This window comes from Salvelinus sp. IW2-2015, linkage group LG1 (assembly GCF_002910315.2).
Source record: "Salvelinus sp. IW2-2015 linkage group LG1, ASM291031v2, whole genome shotgun sequence".
In the NCBI taxonomy this organism is placed as follows: Eukaryota; Metazoa; Chordata; class Actinopteri; order Salmoniformes; family Salmonidae; genus Salvelinus; species Salvelinus sp. IW2-2015.
Genome location: NC_036838.1, coordinates 24,023,544 through 24,043,821, shown reverse-complemented (window position 1 = coordinate 24,043,821; position 20,278 = coordinate 24,023,544). Strand labels below are relative to the sequence as shown.

At 44.8% G+C, this 20,278-nt stretch overlaps 2 protein-coding genes across 3 annotated transcripts; one reads left to right on the top strand and one right to left on the bottom strand.

Moving 5' to 3' along the window:
* Window positions 1–1,026: 1,026 nt before the first annotated feature.
* Window positions 1,027–13,589, top strand: zbtb40 (zinc finger and BTB domain containing 40). Of its 2 annotated transcripts, none has more exons than XM_070443344.1 (13): window positions 1,027–1,176; window positions 1,870–2,032; window positions 2,203–2,726; window positions 2,860–2,975; window positions 3,742–3,943; window positions 4,164–4,583; window positions 4,788–4,994; window positions 5,164–5,328; window positions 5,500–5,714; window positions 6,546–6,705; window positions 6,912–6,962; window positions 12,409–12,629; window positions 12,755–13,020. In XM_070443344.1, exons 2-13 carry the CDS (start codon window positions 1,884–1,886, stop codon window positions 12,788–12,790), a joined length of 2,466 nt encoding a protein of 821 aa, XP_070299445.1. In that variant the 5' UTR covers window positions 1,027–1,176; window positions 1,870–1,883; the 3' UTR covers window positions 12,791–13,020. The 2 variants fall into 2 exon arrangements, with proteins under 2 accessions (XP_070299445.1, XP_023842037.1); XM_023986269.2 differs by lacking the exon at window positions 12,755–13,020 and adding an exon at window positions 13,299–13,589 and having other exon boundaries at window positions 1,030–1,176.
* A 156-nt stretch (window positions 13,590–13,745) lies between these two features.
* Window positions 13,746–20,149, bottom strand: cyb561d1 (cytochrome b561 family, member D1). The gene is made up of 3 exons (XM_023986537.2): window positions 19,434–20,149; window positions 17,660–17,697; window positions 13,746–16,347 (listed from the first exon to the last, which is right to left on the bottom strand). The coding sequence occupies exons 1-3, from the start codon at window positions 19,588–19,590 to the stop codon at window positions 15,847–15,849; spliced, it is 696 nt and encodes a 231-aa protein (XP_023842305.1). The 5' UTR covers window positions 19,591–20,149; the 3' UTR covers window positions 13,746–15,846.
* Window positions 20,150–20,278: the final 129 nt, after the last annotated feature.

Genomic DNA, 20,278 nt, shown 5'->3' with positions numbered 1-20,278 from the left:
AATCTTTCTGTAGAGGGGTCATTATAGTTTGTAGGCCAACGCTACAGTCGATTTTGTGAGAAGACCGATTTTTGGGGTGTCTCATGGTCTGACAAACACCGCTCTAGCTCTGTCACCTTTCAGCGCAGCTGCGTAATTGTTACGTAGACGGATGTGGTGGATTGAGACGCATTCAATGCAAAAAAMCAACTCTATTTTAAATGGACGGATTTTTGTATTCTAATTAGATTGCCAAGAGGAAGGAAGCAGACATCGACATTACGAGGTTAAGAAACGACAGAATAGCACACTCAATCAAAACCGTCTAACCAAGAGGTCCCCAGGGGCGAAGCGGTCTAAGGCACTGCATTTCAGTGCTAGAGGTGTCACTATAGACACCATGGTTCGAATCTAGGTTGTATCACATCTTTCCGTAGAGGGGTGATTAGGAGTCCCATAGGGTGGCGCACAATTGGCCAAGCGTCGTCTGGGTTTGGACAGTGTAACCCGTCTTTGTAAATGAGAATTTGTTCTTAACTGACTTGCCTGGTTAAATAAAAATAATTAGAGCGCTGTTGAGCCTCCTACTTATGTTGACATGCCCACTTTCAGACACTCCACATATGCAGTTACCCATACCATAGATGCTTTTGAGTAGATAAGAAACGGCATTGGAATCGTATTGACGCAGATTGTGTGTTCCCATGCGTCGTTAATGGACTGCGCGATGTGTTCTGGGCGATGCTGGGACAAGGGGAGCTCTCCTTCAAGGAGTGTATGGGAGTCAATTGGGCGCTAGCTCAAAAATCCAACATAAGCATGAATTTCGTCGACAAGAAGTACAACATGACAAATATTTTCCAAGATGTGATATTAACTTATCTCTGTAATATCGTAAAGCTTTGTAATCGACATTACATACTTTCGAGGAAAATATGCAGGTTTCTCGACTCATACCCTGACTTGGAGACGGGATTGCGTGACGCAGCATGACAACGTGAACTCGATTGGTCGATAGTCTGCTGTGTGAGGCATTATACGTTCCATTCATTGCCCAATGGGATTCCTATCTCCTATTTTCTCTATACGTACTTGCGAGCAATCGCCATTTCAAAATACCGAAGCTTTATTGCGCTGTTTAGTTTGTTCATCGACGGAGTTTAAATAAAGAGCCGGATTATTTGAATAACAGTCAAGGTAAAGAGAACGAGGAGTTGTTTTCGTTTGTGTTCTGGTCAGTTTATTTAGTAGTTGCTTATCGTTTCCTTCTGACATTTCGTGACCTAATTCCACTGTCCTCAAAGCTAGCTTGTGATGCTAGCAGTGCTAGTTTCGGGTTGTAGCATGGTCTACATCAGAGTAAAAAACAAATGTTGGTGAGCTAAAGTTAGTTAGTTACTTTTCTGTGTGTCTGCAATATTGTCACATCAGATTACTCTGAACGAGTAGGTAACTTTATCTAGTTACGTTACCTATTATAGGTTATAGGCTATCCAGCTAGCAAGGTCATTTGCCATCTCCCTCGTTGCATAACATAATGTACATAATTTTTTATTGATTACATCACAACACTGCTTAGTGTTTTCCTCTACACATCAAATAAATTCCAACATAAGCATGATGATTTGATGCATAATTTCATGTGCCTTCTGCAACATGGATTTAAAAACAAGAACAGACTCCCCATCCCTCCCTGCCACACACACACCAGTGTGATGACCAGTACAGCGTGAATGTTATTTCTTAAGGCTTTATTTGCAATAATCATACTGTGTGGTTGTTTCATAAAACATGGGTAAAAAAATATATTTCACCTCTCTAAATGACTAAAATGTAACCAAGATTGCCAGTCGCCATTACCATGTTTCCTCATTTCCCATACCTGTGCAGGTAGACTGATTGTGATGGAGCTGCCCAACTACAGCAGGCAGCTGATGCAGCAGCTCCGCGCCCTGAGGAAGGAGAGTCAGTTCTGTGACTGCTCTATTCTGGTGGGGGACACACCCCATCGCGCCCACAAACTGGTGCTGGCTGCCTCCAGTCTGCTCTTTAGGTTGATCAATTAATCATTCATTTCAATCAAGCAGCTTTGTCGCTTATACTGTCCAATTAAATGGCACTGTCCTCATTTATGAAAAGTTCCTAGCCTACAGTACACACATTGTAATTTATAAACAATGCGTAGCCTACATGCACCCACAACTTCCCTCTGTTCTGTCTCAGGTCTCTGCTGGAGGGCTCAGACAGCATCTCCATCGACACGGTTGTGGTGTCGTCCCAGGAGTTCTCCTGCCTGCTGGACATGGTGTACACCGGAAAGCTGCCCCCAGGGAAACACAACTTCACCCGCATCATTGCCGCCGCAGACAGCCTGCAGATGTTTGACGTAGCTGTGGGCTGCAAGAACATCCTCACCAACCTGATGAATCAGTCGACTACCGCCACACACACTACACAACCAGCCTCACCTACCCCACCACCCGCCACCACCACCCAACCACAGCTCCAGAGCCAGGAGGCCGAGCACACAGCTTCCCCAGAGACAGCTGTCCCTAGCATGGGAGAGGATGGTATGAAGATTGGCCCCTCTGGAGCCCAGGGGAAGGGAAAGGTGGAAGAGGCAGGTTTGGAGAGTGAAGTGACCACAGCAGCCACACGGAGCGAGCCAGTGAATGTGAAAGAGGAGAGGAAAGAGAAGGATGGGCCACCATCTAAAAGAGCTCGCCTTCAACTTCCAGAGAGCACAGGTGGGTTTGAATTCAAATGGGCTCATTGCGATGTTTTGTTACTGTTATGTCCTGATTTATTTTGATTAATTCTGTTATGATGCTTCTGTGAGTCAGGTGACATGTCAACTAAGATTGTATTTCCTGGTTGCAGCTGACGTGGACCCCCTGTCCCAGGGAGGAGTCAAAATGGATACAGAGGTGGTGGATGTGCGGCAGTGGCTCAGAGCACTGCAGACCTGGGACGGCATCTCCACTGAGGAGAGACAGGTGAGACTTTGGATGGAAGACAGTGCCCACTGGGCGCACTACATCATTTCAATGTGGATAATTGGGTAATATTTGGTCGAGAGGTTGATTAATGAGATTACAGCTATATTAAACACTCAAAAAGACAGCCAAAAGTCAGTTGAATTTCCAATGTGTTATCACTATGCTTTCAACCATCTAAAAGCACAACCAAATCCCAAATGTCTATCACTGTGCTTTCAACCATTTAAAAGCACAGAAAAGTTCAAATGGGAATACAATGCCAGATATTTTGTTTATTTATACAACAGATTAATGTGTTATCACCACCAGGGCTTTGTTAAAACCCTGGATGGGAGACCAAAGAGTAGCAGTAGAAAAATCCAAACTCCAGTAGGAGGTGCTGCCCAGCCTGTTTTTTTCTTCTGATAGTGGATATAACGTTGAAGATCTGACGTTGGTTTAAAGGTACAAATTCAACATATTTTTTACAAGGTTTGTATATGTTGAAATTTGGTTACCATGAAATTTAACCTTTAAAATAACAGTTTATGTTCATGACTATTTTCATATCCAATGTATTTTCCACGTAGATTCCACGGCACAATACGTGGACAAACTACGTTGCAACAACGTTGATTCAACCAGTTTGTGCCCAGTGGGTGGTCTCTGCTATGACAGAATGCACAATTCAATGCAACACTCCATTCCTTAAAACGGTGAACAAGTCTTCCTCTACGACGTTTACAGAATTATTCTCTCATGTATTGACCCTTACTTATCTCAGGTGATACTGTCCTGCAGTGAGGGGGATCCGGGGGGTCCTGCTGTGTTTCAGAGGCTCCAGAGCAGAGTGAAGGAGCAGAGGAGTCTCTCAGCCCAGACACTACTCACCCTGATGGGCCTGCTCAAGGAGTTTCACCCCAATCTGGCAACCCAGCTGCATGAGCACACTCAGCAAGGAGAGGACACCAGTCAGGGAGCTACAGGTACAGAGTAGGGGAAATAAGGACAACAGCATGGTTTCAAGCTTTAGCCAACATGTTTGGCAGCACAACAACAATTGAGTTGACTACAGTGTGTGAGTGGGATCCATCCATCGCTCTTCTGTTGTTTTGGACTTCATTTAAACACCTTCTCAGGCAACCGATTCATTATCAAATGGTCAATCAATTAGCCTACTCAATGATTTGTTGCATCGATCCCCAGGCTCCGAGGCTGAAGAGCCAGAGGAGCAGCCCCAGTCGCCCACTACTGCAGACGCAGACACCGCCGAGGAGGAGGAGGAGGAAGAAGAAGAAGAGGAGATTGAAGAGGACGGTGAGAAAGAAGGAGAAGGGGAGAGGAAGACTCGATCCAGGGCTAAGCGCTCCTCCCCCTCTCGGCCGTACTTGTGTCGCTGGTGCAGTAAGGCTTTTGGTTTTAAGTGTCGTATGGTGGCCCACACCAAGCGCTGCACCATGTCCAAGGAAGCTAGGCTGCAGTGCCCTGAGTGCCCAGAGGAGCTGCCCACATCCCGGGCACTACAGCTCCACCGCAACAAGGCCCACCCAGAGTCCAAAGCTGCCAAGAAGAAACGGCCGAAGGTGTCCTGTGATATGTGTGGCAGGACCTTCGCTCACCCCTCAGGTGAGTTTGCCCGATCAGGGCTGGGAACGGATTGTGTTAGTGTAGAGGTTCTGCGTAGCAAAATACTTTGCATTGAAAGGGAAGGAGCTCACTATCTTACCCACTACTAATGTATAGCAGGCCTACCAGGTCTTAACCATTCTGCAGGAGCACCTGGTGTGTTATGTGTATCCAGTTTCATTGACTGTGTTTGTATTGCGACAGGTATGCTGTACCACAAGCGCACAGAGCACTTTGAGGAGAAGCCGTTTGCGTGTGAGGAGTGCGGGGCCAAGTTTGGGGCCAACTCGTCTCTGAAGAACCACATGCGACTGCACACTGGAGAGAAGCCTTACCACTGCAAAAACTGTGACATGAGCTTTAGTGTGGCTGCCGCTCTGGCCTACCACACCAAGAAGAAACACTCCGAGGGTAGGACACACACACACACACACACACACACACACACACACACACACACTGAAAGTCACACACTAGCACCAGATTGAAGAGCTGTAACAGATCTCACATCTCAGGATTCACAAAACAATGCCAATTCTCCAAAAAACAAAATACACGTGTTTGTGGGGTTTGTTTTTAGGTAAAATGTATTCATGTCAGTACTGCGAGGCTCTGTTTGCCCAGTCCATTGAGCTGACGCGTCACGTGCGCACACACACCGGAGACAAGCCCTATGTATGCAGGGAGTGTGGCAAAGGCTTCAGCCAGGCCAACGGGCTCTCTGCTCACCTACAGACCTCTCACAGTGAGTATGATACTCCTGTTTATGCTCCTAAAATATATATATATTTCAAAGTGAGTAGACACCGAGGACATTTTAGAAATGTCTCTCAATCTCGCCTCGCTTTCACCCTTCTCGCTCTCCCTCCCTCTCTCTCCCTCTTTCCATTTCCTTCACTCCTCCGCCCCTCTCCAGACATCTCTGAGCCTCATGACTGTCAGAAGTGTCGTCTCAGTTTCTCCACGCTGGAGGACCACAGGAAGCACATCCAGGAGTGCCACCCTAAGGAGTACCACCGGTGTCCTGAGTGCAACAAGATGTTTACCAACCCCACCCTGCTGGAGAAACACATAGCCGTCCACGCTGGGGGCAAACCATTCAGCTGCAAGCTCTGCCAGAAGTCCTACCAGGTGAGAGAGAGAGTATCCCTGTAAAACTGCTATCCTTGACTTGAAGGGAGTTTCTGGTCTATGATAACRGGGTTAAACATTTCTTTGAACTTGATCGCTCTGAAAGACTAATAGGCCTATAGCGTACACACCTTTATATTCAGCCTTTACTATTGAAGGATGAGTTGGTGGGGCATRGCGCTTGCAACGCCAGGATAGTGGGTTCGATTCCCAGGACCACCCATGCGTAAAATATATGCGCGCTGTAAGTCGCTTTAGATAAAAGCGTCTGCTAAATGGCGCATATTAAATTATTCACTGAGTGTACAAGACATTAGGAACACCTGCTCTTTCCATGACAGACTGACCAGGTGAAAGCCATGTTCCCTTATTGATGTCACTTGTTAAATCCACTTCAATCAGTGTAGATGAAGGGGAGGAGACAGGTTAAAGAAGGATTTTTAAGCATTGTGACAATTGAGACATGGGTTGTGTATGTGTGCCATTTAAAGGGTGAATGGGCAAGACAAAAGATTTAAGTGCCTTTGAACAGGGTATGGTAGTAGGTGCCGGGTGCAYCGGTTTGCATCAAGAACTGCAACGCTACTGGGTTTTTCACACTCAACAGTTTCCCGTGTGTATCAAGAATGGTCCACCACCCAAAGGACATCCAGCCAACTTGACACAACTGTGGGAAGCATTGGAGTCTTTCGACACCTTGTAGAGTCCATGCCCTGACGAATTGAGGCTTTTCTGAGGGCAAAAGTGTGGGGGGGTGCAACTCAATGTTAGGAAGTTGTTAATGTTTTGTACACTCAGTGTATATTACTTACCATATCTCTCCGTCCACAGCAAATGTCGGGACTGTGGTATCATAACCGTACCAACCACCCGGAAGTGTTTGCAGGTCAGACCCACCGGCAGCTCAAGTCTCTGCTGCAGTGCAGCGTGTGCTGCAAGTTCCTCCACAGTGCCAGTAGCCTGGCTAAGCACCAGAAGACAGAGCACACAGGTGAGGATGGCCAGGGAGAGACCCAAAAAATGCCCTGGCTTCCAGGCCTGTCCTGTCACCCCCCTCCCCCCTTTGCTTGGGTTGCCGTAATCACAAAATGTCTTAATTTTTGTTATTCTCAGATTAGTGTTGTGCATCCCTGTTGTAAGGAATACAATTCTTGTTTTCATTTTAAATAATATAGTTTTATTTTGTGTCTCCTAAAGGCATGTTTGATTCTGACGGGCTGCTGGTGGGGAATCCGGACCTGCAATCAGGTAAGAGCTGCGATAATGTTATATTTCTACATACCATAGCACTCCTAATGTACAGTACCGGTCAAAAGTTTGGACACACCTACTCATTCCAGGGTTTTTCTTTATTTGTACTATTTTCTACATTGTCGAATAATAGTTTAGTCATCAAAACTATGAAATAACACCTATAGAATCATGTAGTAACCAAAACAGTTAAACAAATCAAAACATATTTGAGATTCTTCAAAGTAGCCATCCTTTGCCTTGATGACAGCTTTGCACACTCTTGGCATTCTCTCAACCAGCTTCATGAGGTAGTCACCTCGATTGCATTTTAATTAACAGGTGTGCCTTGTTAATTCGTGGAATTTCTTTCCTGCTTAATGCGTTTGAGCCAGTCAGTTGTGTTGTGACAAGGTAGGTTTAGTATACAGAAGATAGCTCTATTTCATAAGAGACCAAGTCCATTTTATGGCAAGAACAACTCAAATAAGCAAAGAGAAACAACAGTCCATCATTACTTTAAGACATGAAGGTAAGTCAATACGGAAAATATTCTAGTGCAGTCACAAAAACCATCAAGCGCTATGACGAAACTGGCTCTCGTGAGGACCACCACAGGAAAGAAAGACCCAAAGTTACCTTTCCAATCTACTATGCTTAATGAGCACAATCAAAGCAACTGGGCTGGATAACCTTCCTGCAAGATTCATAAAGGATATTGCTTGTGTCACTGCTAAAATAATAACACATATTGTAAACCTTTCTATTAGTAGTGGTACATTTCCCAAGGATCTCAAAACAGCCCAGGTGGTTCCACTCCACAAGAAGAGCAGTAAAACAAATGTAGGAAACTACAGGCCTGTGTCAATCCTCAGCACCTTATCCAACGTTGTTGAGATATTTTGTTTTTAAACAACTTGAGGGATACCTTCTTTATGGGATACCTTCACAAACTTCTTTATGAACTACAATCTGGCTTTAGAACAGCTCATTCCACTGATACTTGTCGTATCCACCTTTTTGACCACATTAAGCASGAAAGTGAGAAGGGGAGCTATACAGGTATGGTCATGTTAGACTTGCAGAAAGCTTTTGACACTGTGGACCATGATATTCTCCTGATGAAACTCAAATGCATGGGTCTAAATTATGTAGCAGTGAATTGGTTTAGGTCTTATCTGACCAACAGAACTCAAGTATGTCATGTTGGTGATGTTCTGTCAGAGGCCAAAGAAATATCCTGTGGAGTACCGCAGGGATCTATTTTAGGGCCTCTCTTATTTTTTTATATATGTTAATGATGTGCCAGATACAGTAAAGTGCAAACTCTTGCTTTATGCTGATGATTCAGCCATACTGGTATCAGGGAAGGATACAGTTTACACAGAGGAGGCCCTGAGTAAGGAATTGCATTTTGTTAGAGATTGGTTGTCTGACAACAAATTGTCACTATATTTGGGAAAAACTTAATCAATTTTGTTTGGAACAAAACTTAGATTGCTTAGGGCTGACAAGATAACGGTAAACTGTGCAGTCAAGGAGATTGAATCTAAAACAAGTGTATCTTATCTTGGTGTGTCCCTAGATCAATCCCTTTCTGGAGACCTGATTGCTGCTAAAATTCTTTCTAAAATGGCAAACAATTTGACATTTCTATATCGTAACACTAGATATTTTAACATTAAAGTTAAGAAACTGCTTGTCTCAACCTTGATTCAATGTCATTTTGATTATGCCTGCTCTGCTTGGTATAGTGGGCTATCAAAAAAGCTGAAAATGCAGGTCATGCAAAATAACGTTAGCAGGTATATGCTGAATGTCCCCCCTAGGACCCACATAGGGGTACAGGAGTTCTGGGAGGTGGGCTTGTTGCCTTTGGAGTCCAGAGTGGACCAATTTAAACTTAATCATATGTTTGACATCTTAAATGATCGTGCCCCAAGTTACATGAAAAACCACATTGATATGGTCTATAACCAACACGGTCACAATACCAGAGTTAGTGTTGTCTTGTAAAATTCCAAGAGTAAACAGCACTGTGAGGAGCACATTTTTCCATACAGTCATTTGTCTATGGAATAGCCTTCCCATGGAGATCAAGCAAATAAACAGTCAAAGGTTTTCATTTGGACAAGGTTGTCTAAGTATGGGAAACCACTCCACTGCCACTTGTGCCCCCTACTGCTGGTCAGGTGTATTTATTTGAATGATCGGTTTTATGTGCAATTAATTGATTGTTTTAATGTGAAATGAATATCGTTGATTTTTAAGGTTAGGGAGAAGGGCAGTGAATAGTGCCACTTTTTAGGTTGTCAATATAAATGAATGTATTCATGGTTGTTTGTAATTTTGTCTTGTCTTTTAATCATTATGTGTTATTGTTTTTACCATCGAGGACCACTTTGGAAACAAGCATTTTAATGAATACTTTCAAGTGATATCCTCTGGGTCCACATTGTGCATTTTGTTGTATTAGTCTGTTGCCCAAAATAAATTAAATTCAACATCAACTGTTCAGAGGAGACTGCGTGAATCAGGCCTTCATGGTCAAATTGCTGCAAAGAATCCACTACTAAAGGACACCAATAAGAAGAAGAGACTTGCTCGGGCCAAGAAACACAAACAATGGACATTAGATCGGTGGAAATCTGTCCTTTGGTCTGATGAGTCCAAATTTTAGATTTTTGGTTCCAACCGCCGTGTCTTTGTGAAACGCAGAGTAGGTGAACGGATGATCTACATTTGTAGTTCCCACCGTGAAGCATGGAGGAGAAAGTGTGATGGTGTGGGGGTGCTTTGCTGGTGACACTGTCAGTGATTTATTTAGAATTCAAGGCACACTTAACCAACATGGCTACCACAGCATTCTGCAGCGATACGCCATCCCATCTGTGGGACTATCATTCGTTTTTCAACAGGACAATGACCCAGAACACACCTCCAGGCTGTGTAAGAGCTATTTGACCATGGAGTGATGGAATGCTGCACCTGGCCTCCACAATCACCCGACCTCAAGTTGGACCGCATTGTGAAGGAAAAGCAGCCAACAAGTGCTCAGCAAATGTTGAAACTCCTTCAAGACKGTTGGAAAAGCATTCCATGTGTCTACCTCATTAAGCTGGTTGAGAGAATGCCAAGAGTATGCAAAGCTGTCATCAAGGCAGAGGGTGGCTATTTTGAATAATCTAAAATATATTTTGATTGAAAGAACAGGGCTCCGGGCAGCCGAGCGGAAATGGAGGAAAACTCGCCTCCCTGCGGACCTGGCATCCTTTCACTCCCTCCTCTCTACATTCTCCTCTTCTGTCTCTGCTGCTAAAGCCAATTTCTACCACTCTAAATTCCAAGCATCTGCCTCTAACCCTAGGAAGCTCTTTGCCACCTTCTCCTCCCTCCTGAATCCTCCTCCCTCTTCTGCGATGACTTCGTCAAACCATTTTGAAAAGAAGGTCGACGACATCCGATCCTCGTTTGCTAAGTCAAACGACACCGCTGGTTCTGCTCACACTGCCCTACCCTGTGCTTTGACCTCTTTCTCCCCTCCTCTCCAGATGAAATCTCGCGTCTTGTGACGGCCGGCCGCCCACAACCTGCCCGCTTGACCCTATCCCCTCCTCTCTTCTCCAGACCATTTCCGGAGACCTTCTCCCTTACCTCACCTCGCTCATCAACTCATCCTTGACCGCTGGCTACGTCCCTTCCGTCTTCAAGAGAGCGAGAGTTGCACCCCTTCTGAAAAAAACCTACACTCGATCCCTCCGATGTCAACAACTACAGACCAGTATCCCTTCTTTCTTTTCTCTCCAAAACTCTTGAACGTGCCGTCCTTGGCCAGCTCTCCTGCTATCTCTCTCAGAATGACCTTCTTGATCCAAATCAGTCAGGTTTCAGACTAGTCATTCAACTGAGACTGCTCTTCTCTGTGTCACGGAGGCGCTCCGCACTGCTAAAGCTAACTCTCTCTTCCCTGCTCTCATCCTTCTAGACCTATCGGCTGCCTTTGATACTGTGAACCATCAGATCCTCCTCTCCACCCTCTCCGAGCTGGGCATCTCCGGCGCGGCCCACGCTTGGATTGCGTCCTACCTGACAGGTCGCTCCACCAGGTAGCTGGCGAGAATCTGTCTCCGCACCACGTGCTTTCACCACTGGTGGTCCCCCAGGGCTCTGTTCTAGGCCCTCTCCTATTCTCGCTATACACCAAGTCACTTGGCTCTGTCATATCCTCACATGGTCTCTCCTATCATTGCTATGCAGACGACACACAATTAATCTTCTCCTTTCCCCCTCTGATAACCAGGTGGTGAATCGCATCTCTGCATGTCTGGCAGACATATCAGTGTGGATGACGGATCACACACCTCAAGCTGAACCTCGGCAAGACGAGCTGCTCTTCCTCCCGGGGAAGGACTGCCCGTTCCATGATCTCGTCATCACGGTTGACAACTCCATTGTGTCCTCCTCCCAGAGTGCTAAGAACCTTGGCGTGATCCTGGACAACACCCTGTCTTCAACTAACATCAAGGCGTGACCCGTTCCTGTAGGTTCATGCTCTACAACATTCGCAGAGTACGACCCTGCCTCACGCAGGAAGCGGCGCAGGTCCTAATCCAGGCACTTGTCATCTCCCGTCTGGATTACTGCAACTCGCTGTTGGCTGGGCTCCCTGCCTGTGCCATTAAACCCCTACAACTCATCCAGACGCCGCAGCCCGTCTGGTGTTCAACTTTCCCAATTCTCTCACCACCCCGCTCCTCCGCTCTCTCCACTGGCTTCCAGTTGAAGCTCGCATCCGCTACAAGACCATGGTCTTGCCTACGGAGCTGTGAGGGGAACGGCACCTCCGTACCTTCAGCTCTGATCAGGCCCTACACCCAAACAAGGCACTGCGTTCTATCCACCTCTGGCCTGCTCGCCTCCCTACCTCTGAGAAAGTACAGTTCCCGCTCAGCCCAGTCAAAACTGTTCGCTGCTCTGGCACCCCAATGTGTGAACAAACTCCCTCACGACGCCAGGTCAGCGGAGTCAATCACACCCCTCCGGAGACACCTGAAACCCCACCTCTTTAAGATACCTAGGATAGGATAAAGTAATCCTTCTAACCCCCCCCCCCCCTTAAAAGAGTTAGATGCACTATTGTAAAGTGGTTGTTCCACTGGATATCATAAGGTGAATGCACCAATTTGTAAGTCGCTCTGGATAAGAGCGTCTGCTAAATGACTTAAATGTATTTGTTTAACACTTTCTTTGGTTACTAGATGATTCCATATGTAATTCATAGTTTTGATGTCTTCACTATTATTCTACAATGTAGAAAATAGTTTTTTAAATAAAGAAAAACCCTTGAATGAGTGTCCAAACTTTTGACTGGTACTGTACATAACAATCCATTTTTTCTGTCTGTGTCTGCTCTACGTACATGTGTATTGATCTCCTCTCCCCTCCTGTATTCTCCCATACCCAGACTCGTCAGTGGTGAAGTGCCTGTACTGTCCTGGCCTGTTCCCCAGCGAGGCTGAGATGCAGGAGCACGCCAGCACTGAGCATTTCAGCCAAGAGGGGGCAGCGTTCGGCTGTTCTCTCTGCCCGCTGGTCTGCCCCTCCCAGCTTCAGCTCCAGGAGCACTTCCTTTCCTGCCACATAGGGACGATAGAGGAGCAGGAACAGGCCTCCACCTCTCAGATGGTAAGGCTGCGTCCTAAGTCAACCCCTACACCCTACCCCTTATCCAATCGCTTCCCTACTCAGTGAATATGTGTAATGGCTCCATCTTGCCCTCTGATTTTTTGATTTAACCTTTATTTAACCAGGCAAGTCAGTTAAGAACAAATTCTTATTTACAATGACGGCCTACCCCGGCCAAACCTGGATGACGCTGGGACAATTTTGCGCCGCGCTATGGGTCTCCCAATCACGGCCGGTTGTGATACAGCCTGGAATCAAATCAGGGTCTGTAATGACGCCTCTAGCACTGAGATGCAGTGCCTTAGACCGCTGCATCACTGATAGACCAAGGGCTCTATTCAATCTGCATCGTGGAAGTTCAGCTTTACAGCGTGATTGAATTTCAAAGGCAATGTTCCTGCTTCAGCAGACTGCATTCACGGTAAACACTGCAGATGTCAGCTCAATTGGAAATGTCCTTTACATATTGCGTAATCTGTAACTCTTAATTGAATAGAGCCCTTAGTGTAATTTTCACCATATTGCTTACACCTATTCAAACTCAAAAAGGGAGTAGGGGTTGGGATGATGGGTGGTTTTGGGCTCTAGGCTGTCCTGTATTTAGTCTCTTATCTCATACAGTATATCTATGTTAGTGAAATGTGATTGACATGTCATTCCTCCTATCAGGTGATTGAGACCGAGGAGGACCCCGCTGGCGTGGCGGGACAAGTGATCTCTGTGGACCAATCCCAGCAGGTGTATGTTGCCCTGGGAGACGCAGAGGACGGTCAGTCCAGCACAGAGGTGATGGCGGTCAGCATGGAGGATTTGTTGAACGGAACCGTCACTTTCATCTGTGGGGAGGGCCAGTGACCCCTAACCTCTGGGCTCTACTTCCTGGTGAAGTATGAACTGTCCTAGCAACAGTGGGCAGCTTGGAATGAATAAAACTAACTTATGCTACACCAAGGGACACTGGTTTTGTATCCTGTTTGATTTGTGAATATTGAGATGTGAAAGTGTGTACGTAGATACACTAAGCAACAAAGTGTAACCTCTAAACCCTCAGGATTGGTGTCTTTTTAGAATCCATAATCTTTACCTACAGTATAATGATTCCTCACAAACAAATCATGGGATTCAAGGTTTTTATTTAAACAACACATCAGCAGGTTCACGTCCAGTAAGCATAAAATGGGAGATGACATTGTTAGGAGTTACAATCTCTTGCATTTTCCTCTTTAAAACAATCCTAGATTACTGACCACTAATAAATACTCAGCTCATCCAATGAACACACAAGGTATAAATTGCCCTCAAACACAGATCTAGGATCAGATTTCCCTACATGCAATATCAATGCTAACCAATAGGGGGATGAGAAAATATTTTCTCCTGTATCAGTGGTTAGGGGCCACTTCTTACTCTAATGAGCACAGAGTTTGAAGGTCATAGCCCTGAGTAGAATAGGCTACATTCATTAGGTGCTCGTAACAAACATTGAAGAAATCAACTTTTCAACACATCTATGTTCATAGGTGCTCAGAAGTGAAAACTAGGCAGACTGGGTGAAATTTTCCAACTGCAAGTACACAGTGTGAGTCCATTCGCCCAATTCCCGGAACTCAAACACGACACTCAGATAACTATTAGAGCATATAATCACACTAAAAAGACCACCTTAGAAACTCAATTCAGCCACACTCGTTGTAGTCAGTAAACACAACATTGCATTAGTTAAAATGAGGACACAGGAGTTTATTGAAACAGGAGGGCGTTGGATTGGTTTTACAAGCAAGTGAAGCGGAGAAGAGATTTGAGTAGTTCAAGAAACTGTGTTTTACAACATGGGCACCAAAGGCCATTTTATTAGTCCGACACCAAGTTACTTTAGCTGCTGCTGGTTAACTTGACCTATAGCATAGCAGGAAATACAGAGTTCTAGGTATGCTCTGAAAACAAAATTAGGAACCAACTCCCTTACTCCTGTGGCTGCCACAGCAGGCAATACATATGAAGACTTGATAGATAAAAAAAWMAAAAAACTTTATTGGTCTCTTACTATATTATTCCCTTTTTGTTTGACTTATTTGCCCTTTATCAAGTATAAAAATGGCCCGCCAACATGCTGGTATTTGGTCACAATTCCTTTCAAGTGTTTTTACCTACTGAATAAGACTGGGAGAAGTTTAGGCATCGTGCTGGTACGTCCAAAAGGCCTTTGTGCGCCAGGGGTTTCTAACGAATACCTTCATTCAGAGAAGCTAATACTTTCCGGTGTCAATGACAATGACACACGCACTTCTCAGGACAAGACATCAAAACGTTATTTTTTTTTTTTTTTTTAACGTACCGTAATGGCTAATGTTCAGTAACATATAGGCTGACTGAAGACAGAAGAATCATAAAACAAAATGTATAAAGGGTTGGTAAAATACACACCCACATAGCTGCTCTGCTCACAACCACACTCAGGTTGATACACAATGGTACTGTCTTCCCTTAAACCAGGGCTGTCCAACCCTGTTCCTGGAGAGCTACCCTCCTATAGGTTTTCACTCCAACCCCAGTTGTAACCAACCTGATTCAGCTTATCAACCAGCTAATTATTAGAAACTAGATGAGGATTATTAGAAACTAACCTACAGGACTGTAGCTCTCCAGGAACAGGGTTGGACAGCCCTGCCTTAAACCATCCAGATACAGTGTCTCAGACTTATTGTTCGCTGTATATAAATTGCAAAGTAGCCTCTGGAGAAACAGATGACGGAATGGAGACTACTTCGGGGTTACATCCACTCTGTCCCAGCAGAGGTCAGCTTTCAGTAGCCTTTCAGGGCAGGTCCCATACATGTTTATCAGGATTCAACGGTCACACCCAGGTCTTCTTATAGATGTGTCTGTATGCAACTAACTCCCGTCACTAGTACTTTGTATATGTTTGTACTTGTGTAAGACTGAGTTCCTGGTGGTAGTCTTACAAGATACATATATCTGTATATAGCAGTTTCCCCAACCTCTCATGAGTACCCACAGACAGTCCACTTATTTGACGTTTCCAGAACTAACACAGCTGATTGAAATTATCATCTAATAAATCAAGCCCCTCGTTAGTTAAATCAGCTGTGCTAGTTGTCGAGTACATCAAATACGTGGACTGGCTGGGGGTACTCATGAGAGGTTTGGGAGACACTGATCTATAGTCTACTGTACTGTGAAAACCTACAACTTAGTCTCAGGTGGTGATCTTCTTGCGTGGCAGGTAGGCGTTAGTGATTTGGTTCATGATCACCAGGGCTGGGAACAGCGGCAGCAGCAGGAAGGCGTACCACACCACCCCCTTCACCGTGGCCTGGAACCAGTCAGAAAACATGGCCGACACCACGGTCACAGTCGCCAGCAGGTACACCACGAGGCCACAGGTGGCGTGGTAGAGCTTGAGCCGTGGAGGCGACAGCTTGAGCAGCTTAGGGAAGAGGAGGCAGATACCGCAGGCGGACTGGAGGAAGGTGGCAGCCAGGGTGCCCACCCCCAGCAGGCTGTGCCAGGTGGCCAGGTGGGGGCGCTCTGACACGTTCTTGCTGGCAACCATGAAGCCAACTCCGGTGGCTGCAGCCAATATGACCAGGGCCTGGATGAACCAGTGCAGACGGACTTTACCCTTCCGTGCCTTGAAGCAGAACGGAGTCCCCTCGGGAGAGAAGAGGAGGATCCCCTCGGTCAGGCACAGGAGGTACTGATAGACGCAAGAGGAGAGGTGGAAGACCATCAGAGGACAATCAGAGGGTTAACACTGTCTGAGGATAATGCACAGACAGAGACTTTAACGCAGAGACTCAATAGACTCTGTGTGTGTGTGTGTGTGTGTGTGTGTGTGTGTGTGTGTGTGTGTGTGGTGTGTGTGTGTGTGTGGTGTGTTGTGTGTGTGGTGTGTGTGTGTGTGTGTGTGTGTGTGTGTGTGTGTGTGTGAGAGAGAGATGGAATCTCTTGTGGTGGGGGAAATAATGTTTCTGAGCCAATTTAGAAAGCTGGGTCAGTTCTGCCCAGTACACAGTGCATCTCATCTGCAACCTATACTCAGCATTGTCCCACTAAACAACAACAAAGGACCTCTGAGCTCTGTTTTTGGAGACGGCTCTATAACGTTCCTCCAGTCAGTCAGTCCTCTGGGTCAAGTTACCTGGTTACGTCATCAGCTCAGGGCTAAGGGTGAACCTGCCTGTCACATCTCTGTTCCACACTTCGATCCATTATTAAAGAAACAGAGGGTGAGAGGTGAGAGAGGGGTGGATGTATAATTTATTTGCAGCTTCTCCTTTTCCGGCAGCGTGCCGTGGGCATGGCAGGGCCCACATGTAGTGCAGGAGGTAAGATGGTCGTAGAGCTTAATCTCTCGCATGTGAAAGTACCTTACCTAAGAGTAGAAGTATACTGAACAAAACTATAAATGCAACATGTTCATTGATTTTACTGAGTTACAGTTCATATGAGGAAATAAATGCAAATATGCAAATAAATAGGCCCTAATCTATGGTTTTCACATGACTGGGAATACAGATATGCAGCTGTTGGTCACAGACACCTTAAAAAAAATTGGGCCTCAGTATCTCATCATGGTATTTTTGTGCATTCAAATTGTCATCGATAAAATGCAATTGTGCTCGTAGCTTATGCTTGCTCATACCTAACCCCACCCTCACCATGGAGCACTCTGTTCACAACGTAGACATCAGCAAACCGCTCGCCCACGCGACGCCATACACGTGGTCTGTGGTTGTGAGGGCAGTTACCTGTGTCATGATCATGCTGTTTAATAAGATTCTTMATATGGCACACCTGTCAGGTGGATGTATTATGTTGGCAAATGAGAAATGTTAACAGGGATTTAAACACATTTGTGCACAGAATTTAAGAGAAATAAGCTTTTTGCAAGTATGGAAAAATTCTGGGACCAACACTTTGCATGTTGCGTTTATATTTTTGTTCTGTGTATATTATGGTATTTTGTGGTATAATAGTGTGTGTGTTATGTTATCAGGATAACTTACTGCGATAGACATACACACAGGATGCCAGGAAAATAGACCTGAAACACAGACACATTGTGTGATTGTCCACACTGGGCAAAACATTTCAATTGAAGGTTACTACTGCAGTCATCAAGTCCTTGGGATCAGTGCTGGTTTTTGCTCTAGACCAGCATTAGACATCTGATACTTGATCAATGCTTGAGGTGCTGGTCTGGAACAAAATATTGATATTGGCATGTGCACTCTAGCCAACATGTCACAGATATAGTCTACATCAGCAATTCTCAACTGGTGGGTTTTGAATGGGTCATAAGTGTCAAGAGTAAAAAAACAATTTTTATGAAAAATACTCCAGTTTGATTTTAAATGACTAAAACTAGGTATAAAGTGTGTAGAAATGATAATGAACCTATATTTAATCATAATTTAACATCTGAACTTTTTATTCTATCACAGTATTTTCAATGTAGTGTAATTAACAGCACTGTTTAGTGGATTTGGTTGATTTTTGTGGTCTCAAACCAGTGAGTTTAACATTCTTCATCAAGAATATGGGCAAAAATTAATTACTGACATTGAAAAAGGTGGGACTGTCGTTCCCTTGTCATAGAATTGGTACATTTACTATCAATATAGCATTAAAAAAAACATCCTGATTGTACTTTGGCAACAAAACCACTGGCCTACATGATGAGATTATTATAGACAAAAGAGCGAGATTATTTGTATTTGTCAAACGGCAGACAAACCAAGCATCGATCATGTCACCTGAATAAAACCCTCAATATTTATTGGAAAGGAGCATCAAGCTCATCACATTGCACCTTCATCACCCTGTGAAGTTCCTCATAGTTGATTTCATCTGTAGCCTAACACAGTGGCTCACAAATCATGGGAAGCTCCCCCTCAACAATTAAAGTTGTTTTCCGGGGGGGACTCAGTCAGACTTTCAATTTACTCTTGAAAGTTGGAGTAGCAGAATGCAAAAGGTGCAATTTCGAAATTGGGTAGTGTATCATCGGTTTCCCTCTTGTCATGTCAGTCATTGCATACCATAGAGCTATTTATAACTTCTCTGAAATGTTGAGATGAATTAGCCCATGTCAGATAACGTTTTTTTAGCTAGGATCTTTTTAGTCCATAGATTTTGTAGAAATGTTCGAGTCACTCATATCACATGAATACACATTAGACATGGCAAAATGTGCTTTAAAACGGCAAAATAATATCTGCACCCCATGACAAAAATGTGTAGAATTGCAGGAAATAAGCTTTAAACCTGCTAATTGTTCTCTCCGCCAACAAGAGAGTTGTGAACCGTGCTTGTGCCCATAGAAATACAATTGGCTTGCGCAGGGGACGTTCCCCAATGCTGGAAGGAGGACCTGGCCTAATAAACTGCATCTTTTCAAGTCTTAGTGAGAGGAACACACGTCATCGCGTGACTCCAAGTTACTTCAATATGATGATTAAGCAATATTTGTGCATAAATGCGTTTCCACCGCCATTTCTCGCATAATTAATTTTACAGACACAAAAAGATCCCACCTTGTCTAGCGTATTTTTTTGTCGACATTTTGAAATGTTTCTTAGAAATGTACTGTTTCTATCAGGCCCGTCGTGACTTTTTTTATCCGACAGTAGGCTACTTTACTCGCATAAAAAGGTTGAATGAAAACCTGGTTACAGAGACATGAATTAATAATATTCAGGAGTTCATCTGACTCTGGGGAAGTAGATAAAGTAAATCATTGTCAATAGTTTACAGGTCAACAAGATGAAGGCAACTTACTTGTTCCAGGGCGGGATAGTAGTGAAATCAGTACAGTGAGACCCACAGCTATGACATGCGCAGCGATCACTGCGACCCTTCGCATCCACACATATAGCCAGAACTCGCTCATCCCCAGCCCCTCGCCGACCGGGCTGTACTCCACATCTGCGCGCATCTCTCCGCGGCCGGCTAAATGGAGAGCCTGCCGGCTAACTGTACAATGATAAACCGATGGTCTGTGTTCGCTGAGCGCCGTGGCAGATACATGGAGATTAGTTGGATATAAATTTGGTAAATTAATGTTCTTGAACCGTTGGCGCCTGTCTATCCGTGACCGCGCTCGGGACTCTTGCGCAGCAAGGATGTATCAAATTGCATCACATTCATAAACGTATCACAAACTATGTTGACCAACACATCACAGGAAAACGAATTGTCGCGAAACGATGGATGTGCGGTCTCAACGGATTAGTCTGTAGCTAGTAAATCCCTTCCTGTTACAGAGATTATAAAACGGCAGCATTTTACTGTTACGCACCTACGTAGACTAAATCAAATTCCAGTCCGGCAGGTTTCATTCCAAAACATCCCGCAGATAATGACCAGCTGATACTTTTCGTCCAGCGCACCTGGAATATATACTGTAGGCCTACTACCACTGGTTTAAATCGATCAGGTGGGTTCTTGAATCCACTTCCTGGATAGAATCTCTTGTTGGAYGTGACATGAGGGAGTTATTTTACACCCGCCCGGATTGAATAATGTAAAAGCGGGGAGGGAGGAGCGCCCTCTCAAACGAACAGTAATTGCGCCGCTTTGTCATAGGCCAGAAACATATCTATTTTCCATAAAATACATGTTTT

Coding starts and splice junctions, on each gene's coding strand:
- zbtb40 (XM_023986269.2), top strand. CDS start 1,884: ATGGAGCTGCCCAACTACAGCAGGCAGCTGATGCAGCAGCTCCGCGCC. Junction 2,727..2,859: donor TCAACTTCCAGAGAGCACAG/GTGGGTTTGAAT, acceptor TCCTGGTTGCAG/CTGACGTGGACCCCCTGTCC. Junction 4,995..5,163: donor CAAGAAGAAACACTCCGAGG/GTAGGACACACA, acceptor GTTTGTTTTTAG/GTAAAATGTATTCATGTCAG.
- cyb561d1 (XM_023986537.2), bottom strand. CDS start 19,590: ATGCGCGCAGATGTGGAGTACAGCCCGGTCGGCGAGGGGCTGGGGATG. Junction 17,698..19,433: donor ACTATCCCGCCCTGGAACAA/GTAAGTTGCCTT, acceptor TCTGTGTTTCAG/GTCTATTTTCCTGGCATCCT. Junction 16,348..17,659: donor CTGTGTGTATGTCTATCGCA/GTAAGTTATCCT, acceptor TGCGTCTATCAG/TACCTCCTGTGCCTGACCGA.